Source organism: Protopterus annectens, chromosome 12.part0 (genome assembly GCF_019279795.1).
Source record: "Protopterus annectens isolate FY-2018-M chromosome 12.part0, PAN1.0, whole genome shotgun sequence".
NCBI classification, from domain to species: Eukaryota; Metazoa; Chordata; order Ceratodontiformes; family Protopteridae; genus Protopterus; species Protopterus annectens.
This window is the reverse complement of record NC_056746.1, coordinates 890,992,309-891,014,441: the sequence shown is the minus strand read 5'-3', so window position 1 is coordinate 891,014,441 and position 22,133 is coordinate 890,992,309. Positions and strand designations below refer to the sequence as shown.

The 22,133-nt window shown below is 37.8% G+C and overlaps 1 protein-coding gene across 9 annotated transcripts in view; it reads left to right on the top strand.

Moving 5' to 3' along the window:
* Window positions 1–22,133, top strand: part of SULF2 (sulfatase 2) — a 1,739,722-nt gene that overhangs the window by 1,061,065 nt on the left and 656,524 nt on the right. For all 9 annotated transcript variants that reach the window (XM_044089924.1, XM_044089923.1, XM_044089925.1 and 6 more), the window contains one exon: window positions 15,611–15,847. In XM_044089924.1, coding sequence (XP_043945859.1) covers window positions 15,611–15,847 — 237 coding nt within the window. The remainder of the gene's footprint in view (window positions 1–15,610; window positions 15,848–22,133) is intronic.

Genomic DNA, 22,133 nt, shown 5'->3' with positions numbered 1-22,133 from the left:
AGCATACTGCGTAGCTACAGATGGGGGGGTTATTATCTATCTATCTATTTATTTATTAAAATTTGAAAATGAAAGTAACTGACTGGAGAAGAAGTTTTGACTGTTTAAATGTTTTATTCATAATAATTCTTTTTTTATCCTTATCTGAAAGTTATATTTGAATGAAGATTATAAGATCTGACTGGAATATAAACTATGCTAATTTTAACTTTAATGAAAGCCATGCAAACAAAGACAATGATCCAGAGTGGGTTTGTTGCCCTAGGTCTCATCAGGGTCACACTAAACTATATGTTAGGGCAATTTACATAGCCAATCCATCCAGTAAGTTGTTGGACCAGGTAGTTACCAATACCTAACAGGATTACTCTGCCCGTCCGTAGTGTATTGGAAAGGAACATAGCCTTAACCAATCTCAGACCGATGATTTAAGACTGTACAAGGACTAAATCAGTTAATGATAAACACAGTTTACTTGACTGAGTTAAACAAATAGACCTTACAGATAGAGGCAGTTCACGTTTTACCTAAGTGCATGATCACTGTCCATTTCTGTAGTTTGGTCAATCAGACAAGAAAAGGCAGTTCCTATCTATGTCATAAACATATGCTCTTCCCTGAGAGGTTGGAAACTACACTGTTTTGTAAACTGGAAATGGGAACTGGGGACTGGGTGATAAGGGATAGTGATGATAACAGTGTTTTGGAAGTATTTTTTCCCTGTTAATGACTATACAAGATAAAACAGCTTAAAGGAAATAACTGCCATTATCTAACTTGGTAAGTTTCAGCTGAGGAAGAAAGTCTGATCCTGGGCGAAGTGAAATGGATTCTAGAACCCTGATGTACTCCATGATTACCCCGGCCAGTAGAAGAGTGTCAGCCAAGTGACAAGGCTTGTTACCAGGGCATTTTCTTCAAGGGAAGAAACAGTCTCCGCTTATGAGTTACCCTAATGCTTTCTGAAAACTGATTCACCGTGTAATTAATGGTCTGAATGATAAGCAGGCAATAATGCCCTACAGGATGTTTGTTTTTGTGGAAATATTGCCCATCCAGGGCTGTTCTGAAGCCCAACACGACAGGCTGTCTGTAAAATTGTTGTATTTTACTTATTTACTTATTATTTTTTTAAGGACACAAACCAAACAAACGAACAAATGGCCAGCTCAATAAAGAACACGTGACTGTAAAACCAAAATAAAGAACCAGCAAAGTGGAAAGGTGTAAAACGCCTTTAATAAAATACGACAATAAAAACAATAAAGTAAAATAAAGATGAGTGCTTTCACAACAAACTCATCAGATCTAAAGTCAAAGTGATAAATCAGAATTTAAATATCTCAAGAACTACTGCCCGAGACCTCATGACTTTAAGGCAGGTCTTAAAGGGATATATTCATTTAACCCCTTGCCTTTTGTCGCTTAAAGCAATATCATCCACATAGTCTCAAGTTTCTAAGTTTTAACACCCCCCCCCTTACAGTGGATAAATATATTTCTAACACCAAAAATTTAAAGGTATGCATGCATCCCTCTTTAACCACGTTTGCCAGGCGCATTGTTAATATTACCTCCACTGATGCTATACAAATGCTCTCTAATTCTGTCCCTAAAACAATGATTCGTCTTGCCTACATAATAATTGTGGCATATTTCACAGCTCACAAGATTAACAACATTTTGAGTACCACAATCAGCATAAAAATCAAATTTAAATTGCTGTCCAGTGCCTGGATGCATAAAACAATCACCTTCTCTAATATATTTGCAGACATTACATCCCCTGCATTAAAAGTTCCTTTAAGGTCTAATCTAGGTTCATTGCTCACACCTACTATAACAGGCTTGTAACACAGCTTTCTTTCAGTAGAATAAAAATTTTTAAAAGAGAACCAAGGTTCATCACCAAGGACTTCTCTGCATTTGACAACAGACATAAGTATCATCCATTGCTTTTTAATAATATCACATATGTGGTGAACATTATTAGACTAAATCAAGCACATCTTTAAACAATCCATATTAGCACCCCTTTCAGCCTTAACATCACTGGCGTCATTACAAATAAAGGGTCTAGACTTATGTAATCTAGCATTCCTAAAGAACTGTCTCTTCATAACATTCTTTTTCAAATGTTTGGAGTGCGTACTAAGAGCATGTAATAGATTGTTCTTCTTATATGGTTTCTTATAGACAGATGTTATGATCCCACCCACAGTCTTCTTTATACAAACATCTAAAAAATCAGTTTCAGTTAAAGAATATTTAAAAGTAAGTTTCAGAAAATTAGCAGTGTCTTGCAAATAATTAATAAAACCATGCAAAGATTCAGGCCAGACAAAAGAGATGCCATCCACAAACCTAGCATAATATAAAACTGAACTTTGATATGCAGTCATACTGTAAAAAACATATGCAGATTCCCAGTGTGCCAGCACCATGTTTGCGTAACTATTCGCACACATGACACCCATCACAACACCCACATTCTGAACATAATACTTACCTGTAAAAAAAAAAAAAAAAAAAAAAAAAAGGCATTACTCGTAAGAATCACATGTAACAAAAAACATAACAAATACACTTGGTCAGAATTGTATGCTGAATTATTAGTTAAAAAAAGTCTAAAAAATCTATTCCTGTCTCGTTTGGAATAAGTATCCATGGTGACCAATAAAAAGTCATCAACACTATTTATTTCAGCCCATCGAGGCAAACCCATTAAAATGCTTTGTATCTCGAAGAACATTCTCAGTTTTATCTACAATTGGGTGAAGTGTTTATCTGCAAAAAATATATGGGCTCAGTAACCCACCCCTATACCTCAAACTATCGGTTACATGGGGGGGATTATCCAAGGACTTATGTACTTTGGTGAGTCCGTATATCACTGGTATTAACAGATATTCAACCAAAAAGTATTTATACAATCACTTGTCAATGACCCACTCCATCAAAAGATCATGAATATTATTATGTACCTTTTCAATAATCTTATCAACATCAGATCTTACACACTTGGAATATGTAAATGAATCATTCAACATGTTCAGCATAGCATTAAAATAACAGATTGTATCCATTACAACAATCCCTCCCCCTTTATCAGCAGGGTGAATGTATATATGCTCAGTTCACATAGGGTCTTAAATTGTTCTCTACTCATATTATATATCCTTTTAAGACCTGCCTTAAAGTCACAAGGTCTCAGGCGGTAGTTCTTGAGATATTTAAATTCCAATTTATTACTGTAACTTTAGATCTGATGAAGCACCTGAGTTTGGTGTGAAAATGCTCATCTTTATTTTATTTTATTGTTTTTAGTGTTGTATTTTATTAAAGGAGTTGTGTTTTACACCTTTACACTTTGCTGGCTCTTTATTTTGGTTTTACATTCTTATTTTTTGTATTACTATAGTTTTTATATATTTTTGATGTGAAATAGTTCCTCTGCCTAATGTTTCAAAGTTGCTGTGGTATATGTAAATGGTGCCAGAGAAAGCATTTTACAGCCAAACATTTAAAAAGATATCCAAATATTTACTTTATTTTTTGGCCCTTTACTCCTAAAATGTGTGTTTTGCTGCCAGTTATTGGGGTTGCAGTCACTAAATAATGACATAGATTTGATTTTCAGACTTTACTTCCTTCAGAAAATTCATGCTAACACAAATACTATTATTTATTTTATAAGAACAGTATTTAAAATCTGTTACTATTTCTGAGCCTTTATTCCACCTTTATTTCAGGCTTCATCTAGATGGGTGATGTGCAGAGCTGTAGTAACTACAGAGGGATTAAATTGATCAGTCACAGCATGAAGTTATGGGAAAGAGTAGTGGAAGCTAGGTAAAAAAGGGATGTGATGATTAATGATCAGCAGTATGGTTTCATGCCGGGAAAGAGCACTACAGATGCAATGTTTGCTCTGAGGGTGTTGATGGAGAAGTACAGAGAAGGTCAGAAGGAGTTGCATTGTGTTTTTGTATACTTAGAGAAAGCATATAACAGGGTGCCTAGAGAGGAGTTGTGGTATTGTATGAGGAAGTCGGGAGTGTCAGAGAAGTATGTAAGAGTGGTACAGGATATGTACGAGGGTAGTGTGACAGCGGGGAGGTCTGCGGTGGGAGTGATGGATGCGTTTAAGGTGGAGGTGGGATTACATCAAGGATCAGCTCTGAGCCCTTTCTTATTTGCAATGGTGATGGACAGGCTGACAGACGAGATCAGACAGGAGTCCCCGCGGACTATGATGTTTGCAGATGACATTGTGATCTGTAGTGAGAGTAGGGAACAGGTGTAGGAGACCCTGGAGAGGTGGAGATATGCCCTAGAGAGAAGAGGAATGAAGGTCAGCTGGACTAAGAATATATGTGTGTGAATGAGAGGGAGGATAGAGGAATTGTGAGGATGCAAGGAGTAGAGGTGGCGAAGGTGGATGAGTTTAAATACTTGGGATCAGTAGTTTAGAGTAATGCTGAGTGTGGGAGGAGGTGAAAAAGAGAGTACAGGCAGGATGGAGTGGGTGGAGAAGAGTGTAAGGAGTGATTTGTGACAGACGAGTACCAGTAAGAGTGAAAGGGAAGGTCTACAAGAGGGTAGTGAGACCAGCTACGTTATATGGGTTGGAGACAGTGGCATTGACAAAAAGGCAGGAGTTAGAGCTGGATGTGGCAGAGTTAAAGCTGTTAAGATTTGCACTGGGTGTGACGAGGGTGGACAGGATTAGGAATAAGTATATTAGAGGGTCAGCCCAGGTTGGAAGGTTTGGAGACAAAGCCAGAGAGGCAAGATTGCATTGGTTTGGACATGTGCTGAGGAGGGATGCTGAGTATATTGGGAATAAAATGCTAAGAATGAAGCTACCAGGTAACAGAAAAAGAGGAAGGCCTAAGATAAGGTTTATGGATGTGGTGATAGAGGACATGCAGGTGGTTGGTGTGACAGAGCAAGATGCAGAGGAACAGCCAAAAGAAGATGAGGATGATGATCTAGATATATTGAGCTAAAAGGTCAAGAGGTATGCAAACCTCATATCTGCTGCTGCCATTGGTCGATCGATCTCACTGTCTCATACACACAAACACACACACACACACACACACACACACACACACACACACACACACACACACACACACACACACACACACACACACACTTGCGCTTCAGAAAAGTAATTTTAATAATAGCAATATTTAAAATATGTCCCTATTCTGAGCTTTTTTTCTCCCTTTGATTTAGGCTTTATACAGATATTGTGAACTAAGAGGTACAAAAAGTGCAAAAGTGCTGCTTAGTAAGTGTAAAATAATGGCTAGATCAGTCTCGCTGTCACTCACATGCACACATACACTTAAACACAAAGACAAACACACATTTTTTTTAATTTTCTCTTTTTTTATATTTTACATACACTTGCTAAACAGCAAAAGCACTGCTTAGTGAGTGTAAAATAAGGGTCTATATTAGAACATCGAAGTTTCATAACTTTGAATGTTCTAATATGGACCCCTATTCATCGAAAGCTGAAAATATCGAAGCACAGAAAACTGAATTTTTTTCGTAGGGAAATAATTCGGTTGTCCATTTCTGTTGCTTCTGTATTTTCAGCGCTGTGGTGGAAAGTTACAGGTCGGGTTCAGGTAAGTGTGCGATTGAGTGAGGCTTAGGTTAGTTAGGGTTAGGGTGCGGGTTAGGTATGTGTGCGATTGTGTGGACGTGAGGGTTAGGGCGGGTTAGGTGAGTTAGGGTTCTTTATTTTAAGAGGGTCACAACTAATTTAGTAAAAAAAAATCTAAAAAAAAACTGTAGCCTTGCTACATCCCCACTGGGGAAGGTCTACACCTGTATTTTCTGAAAATGTTTGGTCCATGTTTGGACTAATCATTTACCCACCTATTTAATCTTTCCCTATCTAACCTCCTTTCTGACAGGAGTTCTGATAGATATTGCATTATGTTGCTATAAAATGCAGCTAGATAAACCATTTCCATCAACTTCCATGTTTCCTTGGAAAAAGGTTATGTAAAATTGTGAGACTGCTGGACAATTGAAGTAAGGAATTGATCTATATCTCTATAGTTATGTGTACAGTTTTGGGTTTACATTAACACAGATATCTTTATTTTTAAATAAATTAGTTATTGTAGGGTCTGTTTCTTTTTTTGTGTTGTTAAAGTTAATAATTTATGTTGTCAACTATGTATGCAGTTTCTGCTGTTGTGAGTTATGTGATTATCCATACATCCCTTTCAAACATGGTGCATTTAAGGCACTTCATAAGTGTACAGAATTATAGACTTATTGTGAAGCTACGTCAATTAGTTAAAATGCTAGAAAAGTTTAATATAAACAACTAATTCACAGTATTACTAATGCATGGCTTTTATCGCATGAGCAGCAAGATTTTAGTCAAGGTTTCAGTACCCTTACAGCTGTTAATACCATCACCATTACAGTTTATTCTAATATGTAGAATGGCCATCTGGTAAGAACAGTTTTTGTGCACTTGAAAAGGTCCATAAAATCTGTCAACTCTGAAAAGTTGTTAGGAAAACCAGAATCTAAGGGTTTTTAGTATGGTCCAATGATGTGGTTCTCCAGCTTGATAAAAGACAAGACCTGTAATGCATTTTTGGGTATGAATACCTGACATAGTGGATCCTTTAAGGCTAATACACCACAAGGCTTAATACTGGGACCTATTTTGTTGTATTTATTTATTAATAATTTGGCATTCCCACCCAAGACTTAACATAACCATATGTGTGTATTTTATGATTTTACTCAGAGGGACTAGATATGGTTATGGGATACAGAAGAATCTTCAGAAATATTTTTTCATGCTTTGACATTTCTGAATAATTGGTTCAGATATGGCTGACAAAAGGCCGTGTCAGCTGACTGAAGACCATGAGAATAAAAGCATTATACTGTGTCCAGAACACATACAGATACTGTTAAAATCTGTCCACAGTACTGGTGAATCTTCCTGATGAAGGTATTTAGTAGGTCACAGGCCAGTGGGGAAGGCCTGTATGATTGGATAGAGGCTATTATAGTGGCAGTTCACAAAGGAGGCAACAAGAATAACATAGGTAAAAGAGAAGCCAGTCAAACTATCCTCAAAGGTGGGAAGAGTATGGAAAATGCTGAGTCAGAGGCTGAGGCAGTAGCATTAATGTAGGAAAACACATGAGGATCCTAATGATTTCAAATCCATTTCAAAACATCCTGCAGTAGTTATATATTTGTATTGGAAATCCAACTGATATGGTCGGCATTAGCTTCAGCAAGGCCTCTGACTCAGTACCATGTAGAAGAGTGGAGGGGCTGGGAGTGGGCAGACAATAAGCTGGGTGGAAGTCTGACTCAAAAGGAGGATGCAGAAAAGTACTGATGAGAGAAATTAAATCTGAGGATGGCATGGTTATCACTATGTACTGAGAACTTTGGTACTCAGAGTCTCAGACATAACAACTGACATCAAAACAGGGTAATTTTCTTCATGGCTACAATAAAAATATAAATGGTGGTTAAGGATGGAGGGTCAAGTCTGACAGGGAATGTAAAATGCTTGACAAACGAGACAGAAAAAAGTGGTGCTTGAGTTTTAATGTAAATAAATGCAAGGTATTGCAGTTTGGGCACAATAACTCATGAGCAGAACTGAAGTGGGGGGGCTACCTTTCAAGTTGAATGATCAAGGAGATTACTTAGTCTCAGCGATGGTATCACTGAATCAGCAGGTGCAGAGTGAAAAATGGCACCCATGGCCAGTAGGGTGCTGCAGTACATCATCAGGGGACTGGACATCATTAACTGAGAGGTTATTATAACTCTCTGTAGTACCCTAGTGAGCCATGCCAGAGTATTCTTTGTATGTGTCGGGGCTTTAAATAGAAATAAGGAAGTGGTACCAGCAGCAGTGGTTCAGATAAAGATAAGGAAGTGGTACTACCAGCAGTGGTTTATATAGATGTAAGGAAGTGGTACTACCAGCAGTGGTTTCATAGATGTAAGGAAGTGGTACTACCATTAGTGGTTTATATAGATGTAGGGAAGTGGTACTACCAGAGGGGTTTATATAGATGTAAGGAAGTGGTACTACCAGTAGTGGTTTATACAGATGTAAGGAAGTGGTACTACTAGTAGCGGTTTATATAGATGTAAGAAAGTGGTACTACCAGCAGTGGTTTATATAGATGTAAGGAAGTGGTACTATCAGCAGGGGTTTATATAGATGTAAGGAAGTGGTACTATCAGCAGGGGTTTAGACAGAGATGAGAAAGTGGTACTAGCAGCAGTGGTTTATATAGATGTAAGGAAGTGGTACTACCAGTAGTGGTTTATGTAGATGTAAGGAAGTGGTACTACCAGTAGTGGTTTATATAGATGTAAGGAAATGGTGCTACTACCAGTGGTTTATATAGACGTAAGGAAGTGGTACTACAGGCAGTGGTTTAGACAGAGATAAGGAAGTCGTACTAGTATCAGTGGTTTATATACAGAGGTAGGGAAGTGGGGCTGCCAGCAGTAGTTTAGATAGAGATAAGGACGTGGTACTACCAGCATTGGTTTAGAAAAAAAGTAATAAAAAGAAGAAGCTGTTTAGAAAGTCAGGGCAACATAGACTGTACTGTTTCTGAGGTAGGTCAAACTGTGGTACACACACACACACACACACACACACACACACACACACACACACACACACACACACACACACACACACACACACTTGCACACTCACACACACATTTGCACACACACACACATGGTACTGAACTTCTTCACACAGCTCAAGTGATAACAGTCCAAGAAGTATAGATTTCTAAAAGACTTTATAAATATTTATCACATTCTTTTTCCCCTAAATCTTTTTTATAAGGCAAAATATCCATCCAAATTATTATTTTTTTTAATTTGTTGTCCCCCTCTTACCATTCTCTGTATTAACAATCAGATTACATTACTGGCTGTTCTTCTTTGAACCACCACTCTAGGCCAACCAGTTTACCAAATGGGTCAGGGCTGCTAAAGCATCATAGAAAATGATGAAGTTTACATCACATGAGATCATCCATTAACAACAGTTCAAAAGATATATGCTAGAAAACTGGATATAGTGGTCCATGAAAAGAATACAAAAGTAGCATTGATCATTTAAATCACCACACCCAGTGACTACAGTGTCTTGTGTACAGAGAGACACAAAGTCATAAAATATCAGGATCTGCAGGCAGAAATGAGAGCAATGTGGAAGAAAGATACCAAGACAGTTCCAATAGTAGTAGGAGCAATGGGTCTTATAAAAAAGAATCTACAATCATATTTAGATATGTTACTAATACATGTAACCCTATACAAAGTGCAGAAGGAGTCATTACTGGGCACATTGTGGGTGCTGTGAAGAGCACTTTTGGCTGACATCAAAGACTGAAACAATACTAATTTCAATTAATCATACTTTGACTTAGGAATGGGGTCTATACCCGTCATGGTATTAGAAACCCAAAAGACCTGGAGAAATTAAAAGGGATTTTTTTTGATGACTTAACATTTTCCCCTGAGAGGTGGGTGTACAGTGATATATGCATGCATGCATTAGTTTTCCCACCCATGACACCTTGATGCCTGCCATCCTTTCAGTGACTAAATGAGCCCATGTGACACCACTGCTGCTTCTTTACCCTTTGCTTGAGAGTAGTATAGTCCTGAAGCCGCCCCAAACTAAACAAGCTGGCTGTTGGCCACTAAAGCCTACCATCCCATCTGACCCTCCAGTTTCCTAGGTCACTAGTTGATCCCAGATCATCAGTGATGCAGAAGGATACTCTGCCTCTGCACCAATGAGCTGGCCAGCTTATCCAACCCAGTAATGCATTCAGTCCATTCCCTTTGCACACTTTCAAAATAATTATGTAATATGGCCTGGTGATGAAGCTGTGGGACAAGGAGGTATGAGGTGTCACAAAAGGAAATATTACCAGTCTAGCTATCTGGAATTTTGTAAATAGTTGTATGTCAGTTGTGAATATCAACATGATTCATATGCTTGTGGTACAAATGTATTAGAACTGTATATTATGTGTATATCAAACTGTTGGTACAGAAGTGTGTGTGAAAAGGGTTTGAATAGTACTGAGCTTAGAGATGTGACCACAGTGGACCCTACTGGAAGAGATCAGAAAAGTATATACAGTGGAAAAAAAGGTTAGCTTGCAAAACTTCAGGAAAATAGTTGAAATTAAATTGTTTTATAATCATGTAATAAAAGAGAAAGTTTCAATGCAGCAAGGAGACAGGATGTCTAAAACTAGGGAGCCTTCTGCATTGTTTTATAAGTGTTTTATTGTTTTATGTCTTCCAGCAGTTGCAAACATCTGAAGGCTAATGTATGTTCACAGGGAGATGCTAAATGCTAGCAGTTTCTAGCAATGGTTGTTGAGTCTGGGAACTGAAGTCAGGTGACAAAAAGTGATGTCATGCTGCAAGTATCCCAGCAGTTATATTTGATATTAATTTAAGAACTCTTGAGTGACTGTGCATTTTTGTATTTTATCTTTGACCTGGAAACATCCACTCACAACATCTGCACTTGCCTTGCTGTAAGTAAATTAACTAGGGTACAGTAATTTCTTTTAGATTCAGTAAGGGATATAGTAAAGATTAGTTTAGATGTTTCTGTATTTATCTGAGACTGTCCTGAAATGTTATTTTAAATATTTCCTGTGATTTTGAACTCTGCAGTTACTTTTATGATTTACTGAGAATTTTCTTGTTCTTTTATTATTTATTATTAAATATATTTAAATATATCTTTGTGACTGATACTTGTGAGACATATTTAAGCTCATAGAGTACTTGCATATCTATTTGGTGATGCTGTGCAGGCCACTCGTAATAGCCTTGCTCTTGGTTAAACTACCATTTGGATTAATAGTAACATTACACAGTAGGATTGGACACCCTGTGTTAAGGTCCTTAAAGTAGCTGATAAATAGTAGCTGGTGGTGGTGGAAACTACCTTATAGTCTGAGCAGAAGGGGGCATAGCTACTGGTTGAACAGAGAGGGTACTGGAGGTCTTGGTTTGGCCACTCAGCTGAGTTCTCAACCCTATAGCTGTGCCAGTGGGGACTCTTATTTGGGGATCTGGAGAAAGAGGGAGAAACCATCCCCAGACTGACTGTGGTCTGTGTGTCCTCTTAAGGGAAATTGCACTTTACTGTGTGTGTACTTGCCATCTTCCCTGTGTGTATGTTTCCCACTGTTGCCAGTGGTGAGGATTGAGGCTCCTTGATTACTGGGCCAGTGTTGGGGTATCACATGAGGCATTAACTTTTAACGAAAGTTGGAGAACGTAAACAAGAGTTGAGAAATGTAAATGTGAGGGCATCAGATGTGATGTCAGAAAAAAGGAGAAGAAGTACCCCATAATGACACAAAGTTGAGGAATGGAAGGTGGAGTGGAGACTGGCACATGTGAGGGCAAAATATGTGATGCCAGAGAAGAGGAAAATAAAGGAAAATAAGCACCACATAAAGGAGATGTGTGACAAAGCTTTAAGATCAGACTCTAAGTTAAACATCCTTGGGTTAAAGTATAGGAGAGGGATCAATACAATCTACCGACCACTGGACACTGCATGAAAAAAGGATGAGAGACTGGGTTAGGAGAAGTAGGAGGGTATTAATCATGGGGGTAGTAATCATGGGGGGGATCTGTCTCTGCCAGGGGAAGAGTAGGAGACCCCCCAGGCTTCACAGTAGAGAAAGGGAGTAAACAGCTGCTGACTGAGGATTGAACCATGAGATGTTCAGCAAGCTAGTGAGCAGAATTCTGGAGATGGGTCTAACCACTGCTGATGAGTCAAGAATGTCCAACTGATTGCACTGGAGAGTAACACATCAAGAACTGGACACTGATGCAGGCTGTCAGGGGGAATGGATTACTCTGATTGAGAGGAGATGATGGATGACGAGTTAAGAGATTGGAGGTAAACTGAGTGGGGTGAACAAGCTATAGGAATAGGTAAGGGATGGAGTACTCATGGCTGTTGGACAATGAAAATGTGCAAAAAGGAAAAAGGGGAGAGAGCTAATATGATTACATCTGAATGTTTCGCTAAAGCCTTTAACTCAGGCTGATGCAAACAGCTGGTAGAAGAATTGCTAGAGTTGGGAGCAGGACCAAAGTTGAGGAAATGGAGTGCCACCTGGATGGACAGTAGGCACACAGCCATGTTAACAGGTTATTTGTAAGTAATAGCTGAAGCAGCTAATGGAGTACTGCAGGGACCCATCCATGGCCCAGTACTATTCACTGTGTCTTTCATAGAAATATTAAAGATATTAAAGGGAATTGAAATCAGAATCACCCTCTGTATGGATGGCACAAGTGCAGGTGCAGCTGGACAGGACTGGGGGTGCAGTTTACAAAATGATTTGAAGAAGATGAATTAGTGGTAAGAAATATGGACCTTTTCAGACACAATTAAAACTAAACACAGGCAATAACAGTTACACTAGTTCAGTGCAAAATAATTTCAAGAAATGTTATACCATGATAGAACAAGGTGGCTTAGGGTTACCTGTTGTGAAGGGATATTTTAGAGGTACACAGTTAAGGCTGATATCCATAACACAAGGATGGGAGGTTATAATTCAATGTGGAAAGGGATGATAATGATATAGGGGGGATAAAGAGAGCCTGGGATTTTGGATGCAGATTCTGAAGGAGAATAATAACAACCATACAGAATATTATATTCTTAACGTAGCAGAAAGTATTCTAAGAACTAAGTCAACATGAGAATGGAGAAAAGAGATTTTTTCCAATAGGAATGCCTGCAGATAGGGGTACAGAAAGTAGGCAAGAGGAGGCTGAAATTTACTAGCAAAAACTGGCAAAGGAACCAAGGTATTGGGAGCAAATAACTAGAGAGGGAAATGTAATAGAGTGGATGAGCCCGAAAAGATGTTTGAACTTCAGGCTAGAGACTGCCTTCCGTATCAGGGATTAATATCAGAGTACAGGAAAATAGAAAGGAATATTGGAATCCTAAGTGAAAGACCTACTCTGGTAGAGCTTTTGTATGAATCTAGAAGAGAAGCTTCTGTTAAAAAGGGGAAAATTAGTAGGCCATACAAAATACTGCATGATAGCTTTAAGAATCAATCAGAGGAGGTTATAAAACACTGGGAAGAGAGATTAAGAAAGCAATTTAAAAGAGAACAGTAGGAGGGTATGTGTATGGCTCCAAAGTATAAAACAAAGTCCTGAAGTTTTAGCACCTTTGTTTGAAAGGTATTTTTATACCCCAAACAGACTTTAAAGAATTCTTCCTCAGACAGATAGAAAATGTTCAAAGACTAATGAGGAAGAAAGAGGTAACTGGGGACACGTGTTTTGGGAGTGTAACGAGTTGGCAGATTTCAAAAATTTCCTACCGAGTACCCTGTCAGAAATATTGGGTGAGCAAAGGGGTGTAACTAAGGAATGATTCTTTTGAGCTGGGAAACAGGATCTGAATTGCCTAGATATAGTAACACCTTATTAAGCTTAATTCTGTTGACTGCCAAAACTCAATTATTAGAAAATTGGTATGACTAAGGAAATCATTTTTTGAGCTGCCAAAAAAAAACAATTACCAGGAAATGGAAATCAAAGTCTAAACCAACTGTACTAGAAGTAGTGAATATAATAACAAAGACAAACAACTGAAAATGTGATCTTTAGAAAAGGGTAGGAGCAAATTAGAAGAAATGGAAGTTGTGGGAACAATACATGCCAACAAGGAACAATGTTTAAAAGAAGGCAGGATTTGAATGAGCTATGCAATGTTTGTCTGACACTAATAGATTATAAGTGATGTATAATTTGTGCATCTAAACTTATGTCACTATGGTTTGTTTTTATTTATGTAAATGTTTGATTGCTTATGTCATGTGATAATTTAATAAATATATTTCTTAATAAAAAAAGTCAATTACTAGAAAATGGAAGTCAAAGTCTAAACCAAACATACTTGAAGTATTGAATATTATAAAAGAGAAAAAAGAACTGGAAGAGGGATCTTTAAAGAAAGAGAGGGAGCAAATTACATAGAAGTAAATGTAATTTGTGGGAACAATACATGCATAACAATGCTCAGAATGCAGAAGAGGAGGAGTGAGGTTTAAGGGAAGGCAATAATTCAGTAAGTTATGTAATGTTACACTGATGACAGTTACAAGGAAAGAAAATATGTATCATGTATATTGCATTTAAATGGAAAAAAATGTTAATATGGTTTGTTTTATTTCTGTTAATGTATGCTTGCATATGTCTTAAGTGATAATTTAATAAAGGTGTTTTAAAAAAAATATATATATTATGCCATATCCATACAAGGTAATAGTATAAAGAAGTGTGTATTATTATATCCATACAAAAACATTGATGAATGAGATCATGCAGAATGTTTATTTGAACTAGCAAGGATCTGGGAAGATGTTAAAGGCTACCTACATTTGGGAAAGTACACCTAGGCAAGTATGGACTATAGGACCATATAGAATTTTTTCTCTCTACACTATATCACATCGAGAATCACATATTTTAGGGATCCAGGAGTCTGGTGTAATCCCACTTTTTCTGTGAGTAATCATATTCAACATCACAGAACTGAAATCACTGAGCATTTAAGACTTCTAGAAATATTTCATGATTAGTAAAGAGTTGCTGGGTTACCAAGGAATACTGCAGTTTACTCTCGTAAACCAAAGAAAAGCTTAACTGGCAGACGGAGTCAAGAGGGTCGCTATAAAGAATAATTTACTGTTATGCTCATTGTGTTACCTGATGGTTTGTGTTTTTGTGGTTTTTATATAAAATTGAAAAAAATATAGTTTGTTTGTGTGTGTGTGTGTGTGTGTGTGTATATATATATATATATATATATATATATATATATATATATATATGTATATATATATATATATATATATATATATATATATATATAAATAATATATATATGATTTTTTAACGTTGTGTATTGATGAGATTTGTGCATCTAGTCATTGGCGAGTTTAAACAGACTTAATAAGTATTTTATTACATCAGTCCTTGTGATCAAGTTGATCACAGCTTGTTTTCCAGATAGTATAAACTTCAAAAACACAAGAGAATTTAAAATGTACATGCTGCCGTTTTTCCTGAAGCATTACCTTTTCGTATGTGGTGCAGGCACATTTTAGTAAACATAATGGAAGGTAGAACAATAACAAAATGTTAGTCTGGCTCTGTTGAGCTTGCAATTGTTCTTTGCTTAAAGTACTTCTACTACTCGGAGTGGAGGAATATTTGGTGATCATTTCCCCTTCCTGTTGTTAAAAAGAAATGTCAGTATTGTCCATAACCTATAACCAGGTCTAAGCATGTTTTGGTCTTGGTCTTGTCTAGAAAAATGAAGTTTTTAAACCTCACTCTTCAGTAATGCACTTATTCTGAACAACTTTTGTGGCAGAGAAGGAAACTTCGTGAACCCAGTAACAGCTTTATTAGTTTGCAAGATCCAGTGTTATGTAATTTATTTATTTTTTTTTTTTTGTTACAGTCTTACTGCCAATAAAGAAAACAAGAATCTGCTTTCTTGGGAAAACTCAAAAGGAATACAGAATGACACAAACTGCGGTTGCTCTCGGATTGCTGGTTATAATGACTTCGTTGCTCTTAATTGAGGGCTCTCCTTTCCTGGTCCATCAACGACAGAAGGGGCGATTTCAGAGAGACCGGCGGAACATCAGGCCAAATATTGTTCTTATTCTCACTGATGACCAAGATATTGAACTAGGTGAGTAGAATTTAAAACATTAAATCAAGAGTTGTCTACTGTGTAGCTGCAGAAAATTTCAGCATTTTATTTTTTATATTTATGAAAGTGCTTTAGAATATTTTAGTGTAAGTACTTGATGGAAATGTTACTGCACACAATACTATTTGTGGCGCTGACTTTTCTTGTTTTGACATTGAATGTGTTTTGCAGCATTTCCGTGGTGGGGGGGGGGGTCTAACCACTCATCTTCATTTAATGGAGGGTTGAAAACTGTTGAGGCCATATTCTGTGCAGGAGAGTGCTCTATGACCATGAAAGTAACAGAACAGAAACTTGGCAGATAGCAGTCATTGGCAATGCTTTCCCTTGACCAGGTTATCTTAGTATTGATAAACGGTAAACAGATCAGGTTAGGCTGTGCAGTCTGTCAGAATGTAGCAGTTGTCACTTGTTGCCATGTTACTGCAAGGTTATCTACTGTTGATGTGGTCAGTGTTGCAACAACAGCAGTGAACTTGTTAGTGTGGATTACCATGCAGTGGGAAGGGTGAAAGCAGGAACAGCAGCAGTAGATACACAGGTGTGTTCTTGGCCGACTGTAAGATGTTCTTCTCTCCTTCTCCTTAGCATTTATTGTCTGCCACAGTAGTAGTCTATCAACTCAGAAGAATGTTAGCTGCAGAGAGAAAGCTGCTTCCTCTGCTTTCTAGAGCCTGCTGTGCTTGAGCCACATTAACTTTTACACGAGCAAAGCCTTAAGGTTTCCTCCCTGCCATTATAGTTCAGTACTGAAAACCCTGCTTGTTCCTTCCCTCTGTGTGTCTTGGAGAGAGGCTCCCATAGTACCATGTGAGACAGTAACCGTTTGAAATGTCAGGACTCAAAATGTTGAGTCCCATAGTGTGGATACTGAATGACAGAAAATGCATGTCATGTCCACGTTGGTCACATCTCATAATACTACATTTCATTGAGGTAGGGTGATCACAAGAGTGCATAGATATATACGTTTTGGGGGGGTAAGGGGCATGCCCCCTGCAAAAACACAAGGTTAAAAGATAATAACGATGTTTAATATTCGTTCTTCTCCTACATTTTCACTCTTTTTTGTCATTTTATTACTCAGCATTGCAACTCCTGACATTTCAGTAAGGAGCCTGTGAGGCAGTGGTCACATTTCAGAACAAAATTCTTTACTGGCATCTAGTAGATATTGACAGCACAGTCTAACCTGTCTTATTTACAATGTAAGAATAGAATGCACCCCAAATGACTGCTGCAGTCTAATTACAATCATGAACTACAGGTCAGAATTAATGAGGTTGTTCTTTCATTTTCAGTGGACAGAGTTTTTCTTGACTTAAATGACAACTCTGATTAGGTTTTGGAAAAAAAATAAAGATGAAAACATTGCAGTATATGACTAAAGTTGTTATTTGCTTTGCTTAGCTTCATTACATGTCTTATTTGCAAACAAACTTCTAGATAAAATAATGTTTTTGCCTTTTTTATAAAAATGCAAACATTTCTATCAAGTTTCCTTTGATAGTAGAGACTGCAATCATAAATAAGAGCTGTCAATCCAGTATCTGTTTTTGCACACAACAAAAATCTGGCTGAAGTGTACATATGTAGCCAACCCAGTGGATTCTTAAGGCAATGTGGCAACAGAGCCCAATTCTGGAGATACCTGTGTATCTGGGTCACCTAGGTAGAACTGTACTTTGTGAGGACTGTAAAGAAATATTTCCTTATGTTAATGTCACTTAAGATCATCAGAGTTGAACTGTGTTTAAAAAACCAGGTGATCCTCTGACCAGTCAGTATTCTGTTTCATTACTGGGCAGAGATGGACAACTCACTGGACATTTTGTATTCTGTTTTACTAAGCAGAGAGCTTTCTCTTCCAGTGAACATTCAGTGCTCTTTATTGAACAAACAGATGTTCAACATTCAACTAGGCAACTTACCAAATTTTATTTATTTATTTATTACATTTGTAGTGTCTGAGTGGGCCAGAAAACCATTTTCAGTGGAGGCCCAGAGAGAAAAGGTCCACATGCAGTAACAAAGCTTACAGTAGTAATAATTTTATAATACAGTAGTCAGTACAGAATACAACCAACAGGGTACATACGTATACAGAGACTCAAGTGGAAGGACAAGCTATTGTAAACCTATACAGAATACAAATTACAAACACGGTGTGCAGAATATAAATTTAGGGACAGTATGCACATATATCAACAGTGAAATAATGACAGGGAGTTAATTACTATTCCAAATGCATGTACAGTATAGGCTGGAATCAAAGAACCCCTGTCCAATGAAACAGTGTGAAAGGTGTTATGACTCAGCAGAGCGTGCAGTGAGATGGAGGGAGTTTAGTAGGAGGTTAGAGTAGAGGATAAGGTAAGGTACAGGCAGGGAGAATAATTAAATAAAAAAGAACACAGGAAAAAGTGAAAGAAGAGATTTTACATTCTTGTATAGCCTTTAAACAAAGGGGATATAGCAATGAATTAATTATTAATTCTCTGAATAAATTGTTGTGCTTGAGAAGGGATACCACTAGTGTGGTTGATGTTCCAGATGATATGACGTCTGTGAATCGATATAGGAGTCATGCAGCGAATGCCAGTGATAAAAAGATATATTTTGTCACGTTGTATAATATTTAGTGTTGAGTTAGTAAAAATCTTAAGATATTACTGGCCATTCTTACGTAAGGAGAAGTCTGGGGTTACAAATTTACCTGACTCAATTACTGTCTCCTGTAAGAGAGCTAGAAATATAAAAGACATGGTTGTTCATAATTTTTGTATGCCTACTGAAATTTTAACTATTCATCTACAAAATTCCGGTACATTTCTCTGTGGTAAATGCTCTATTTGTATTCATGTGGTCAGGACTTTTGATAAAATAAATGGCATTTCTTTTCAGCCTAGGACTGTTTTCTCCTGTGTGTCTAAGGGAGTGGTTTACTGTCTCTTATGCCCTTGTGGTTTCTTCTATATAAGAGAAACCAAATAAACCAAATGAATGTTTAAAATCAGAGCACAAGAGCACGTTAGAGACATTAAGACTCAAAACTTGGATAGCTCTGCGGCATCACATTTTCATGCAATACATTTGGGGTCTTGTACCAGTTTGAAAGCATGTATTTTAGAACAAGTTCTGGTTAAGGATGATGTTGCAGTTAAAAATAAACTGTTATATAAAGAAGCATGTAGCTTAAATGTAGCTTGTGCTACTGTGATGTTAACTCTGTGAAAGGCTTGTCAGCCGAGGCACTGGAGTATTTTTGGATTTTATGCTTCTGCAGATGGTGTTTTTTGCTTTTTTTGTGTTTTTTTGTAATTTAATTTTTATTTTTTATCTGTTGTTTAGTAAATAGAGGTAGGAAGAATTAGCCTGTCAAATAGCAGGAGCAAAGCCAGTGTATGGCTAGGTAGCTCTTTAGGAGTTGTTTGAACTCATGGTGGTGAGGATTTTGTGTGATGGGTTGTGGAAGACCGTTCCATAATTTGGCAATATTGTGGGAGTAAAGGGAGTCACTGTGGTAGTTGTGGGAGCTGGAAACCTTTAGCATTAGCTTGTTGGAGGATCTGAGGGACCAGGTATTAGTATTAGGTTGGACAAGGTTAGAGAGAGCAGGGCAGCTACTGAGATGGTAGATTATTCTGTGAGCCATGGCCATTTGGTTGAGTGATAAAAGATTAGGGAGTTCTAGCCAGCTGAGCTGGGAGAGGGCAGTGTAGTGGTGTGTCCTGTATGACTAATTAGTGGAAAACTTGGCGATTTCTCTGTAGCAGGATTCTAGGTTATTGAGCTCAGCCTTACATAGGTTTGTGAATATGTGAGATCCATATAGGAGGGTGGAAAGCAGGTGTGACCAAGCAGTGGCTAGTCTGGCACTCTGAGTGAGGTATGGTTTAGCCCTATAGAGGGTGCCAATTTTGGTGTGAACTTTCTTGATAGTCAGAGAAATATGCTTGTTGAATTTTAGATTCTCGTCTATTGTAACACCTAGAATTTTAGTCTGGTTAGTGGGTTCTATTTTGGTTCCGTTTGAGGACAGGATTGTGAGAGGGGACTGACCAGGTTTGGATATTTTGTTTCTGAAGACTATAATCCTAGTTTTGTTTGGGTTAAGTATGAGTTGATGCTCTAAGAGATATTTTTCTATGTCCTGAAAGGAAGTTTGCATTTGTATTTGACGTTCTTGTGGTGAGGAGGCTGAACATATAAGTGTGGAATCATTGGCATACTGGACATTATGGGCCAGTTGAGTTGCTGAACTGAGGTTGTTAGTAAATATAGTAAAGAGAAGGGGACCAGGAATGAAACCTTGGGGTACACCGACTGAGATGGGGAGTAGGGGGTAGAGACTGTTTGCCCATTTAGTTACTTGCTGATGATTGGAAAGATAACTATGAAACCAGGTTAGGGATGCAGTACTGAGGCCATAAGATGAGAGTTTGTCTAGAAGTAGTTGGTGAGAAACAGTGTCAAAGGCTTTGGACATATCGAGAAAGATAGAAGAGACAGAGTGACCTTCATTTAGGAGATGATTAATGGTGTTGGTGAAAGATAGTACAGCTGTGTTAGTACTATGTTTAGGTTGAAAGCCGTGCTGAGAGCTACATAGCAGGTTGTGACTAAGGAGGTGGTGAAGGAGCTGATTGTGGATGCATTTTTCTAAGTTTTTGCGAGGGGGGAGAGGATGGCTATGGGACGGTAGTTGGCTAGTTTCCAGGAGCGTCCACTTTTGTGGAGGGGAATGATGTGTGATACTTTCCAGTGAAGAGGCATGTACTGTTCTGTAATGGAACGGTTGTTCAAAATAGATATGGGGTAGGTGATAGAAGCTGCAGCAATCTTTAGAAGTTCATTGGGAAGTTAGTCAGCAGCAAGACGGCAGGGTTTTAGCTTGGTTAGGAGTTTTTTTATGTAGCTAGTTTGAATGGTGTTAAAAGTGAGGGGGTTGGGGTTGTCTGGGGTAGGAGTGGGAAGGGTAAGTGGGTGGATGGTCTAGGTACCTAATAGGGTGGTTATGTAATTAATAAAGTGGGAGTTGGAGTATGACCAGGGGCTAAGGAGATAGTTAATGCTTTGCCAGAATTTTTGGGTTGTTTAAGTGTTTTTGTCGATTGGTGTGGAAGTAGGTTTGTTTGTCCTTTTGTCCTTTATTCAGTATTGTACTTCTTTAATGTACCTAGACCTAGATGGAACAATGGCACAGAAGAGAGGTTCTTTTTTGTAGTTCATTAGATCTTAACTACTACCGCAAGTACAGACCAGTGCTGACAGCCTCATTTTCTGGATACAGATTAGTTGAAGGAAATGCCACACAGTGAGACAAAATTTCTCCAGATTTTCAGGCTCTAAAGAACTATGAAAGCCATGTCAGATATGCAGCAATCAAACTTTAAAATCCAATTTAAACAATACCGAAATAATACATTCTGTTCACCTCCAGGCTAATCATCAAGCATCACTCTAGTACAACTTACAGAGCTGCAAGCACCTCTCACCACTATCACCTTTGCAGTTGGAATACCCTAGCTCTTTCTGTATGTCTAACCTCTCACAACATTTTTCAGTTGGAATGCTCTTTCTGTGTTTGTACCTCTGTTATCCCCTTTCTTACTGTTTCACATTGAAATTCAACCAGTTTAACATCTATTTTATGCTCAAGGTTGTACTGAACTGCTGTAATTTTTACCACTTTCTGTATCTACTACTTGATTTCTAATGTGCTTATATATATTGGACCTATGATTTCTTTGAGGACATTTGCTGTTATGGGCTATGTACTATATTGTAATTTTTGTGTACTAGGCACAGTACTATAATTTTTTTGAGGAGTTTTTCTCCCCAGTCCTCTGATGAAAAGGGTCTAAAACTCAGTCAAACTTTTACAATAGACAAATGCAAATAAGTAAATGAAATAAAATAAACAAATAAGTCAGATTTACCATATAGCAAACAGTTAGGTCTAGACATCTTAAAAGGTAATCTAGGGAGCAGGCGAAGCGATAGAAAAGTAGGAAAATATAGTCTAACATATTCTAACATATATGTGGTAGATCACATGTCTAGGGAACTCATCAGCAAATAAAAAAGTCATCCATGTGAAAGTGAGAAATTTGGACTAACATTACATGAAGACACACCTGCTTCCTCCAAGAAAGGATGGGAAATGGAGATTGGCAGTAAACAGTGATAGACTTTCTTGCCAGTGAAGGTGGGAAAAAGACAATAGAACTACTGAAAGACATTTCTTCTCCAACTGGGATCC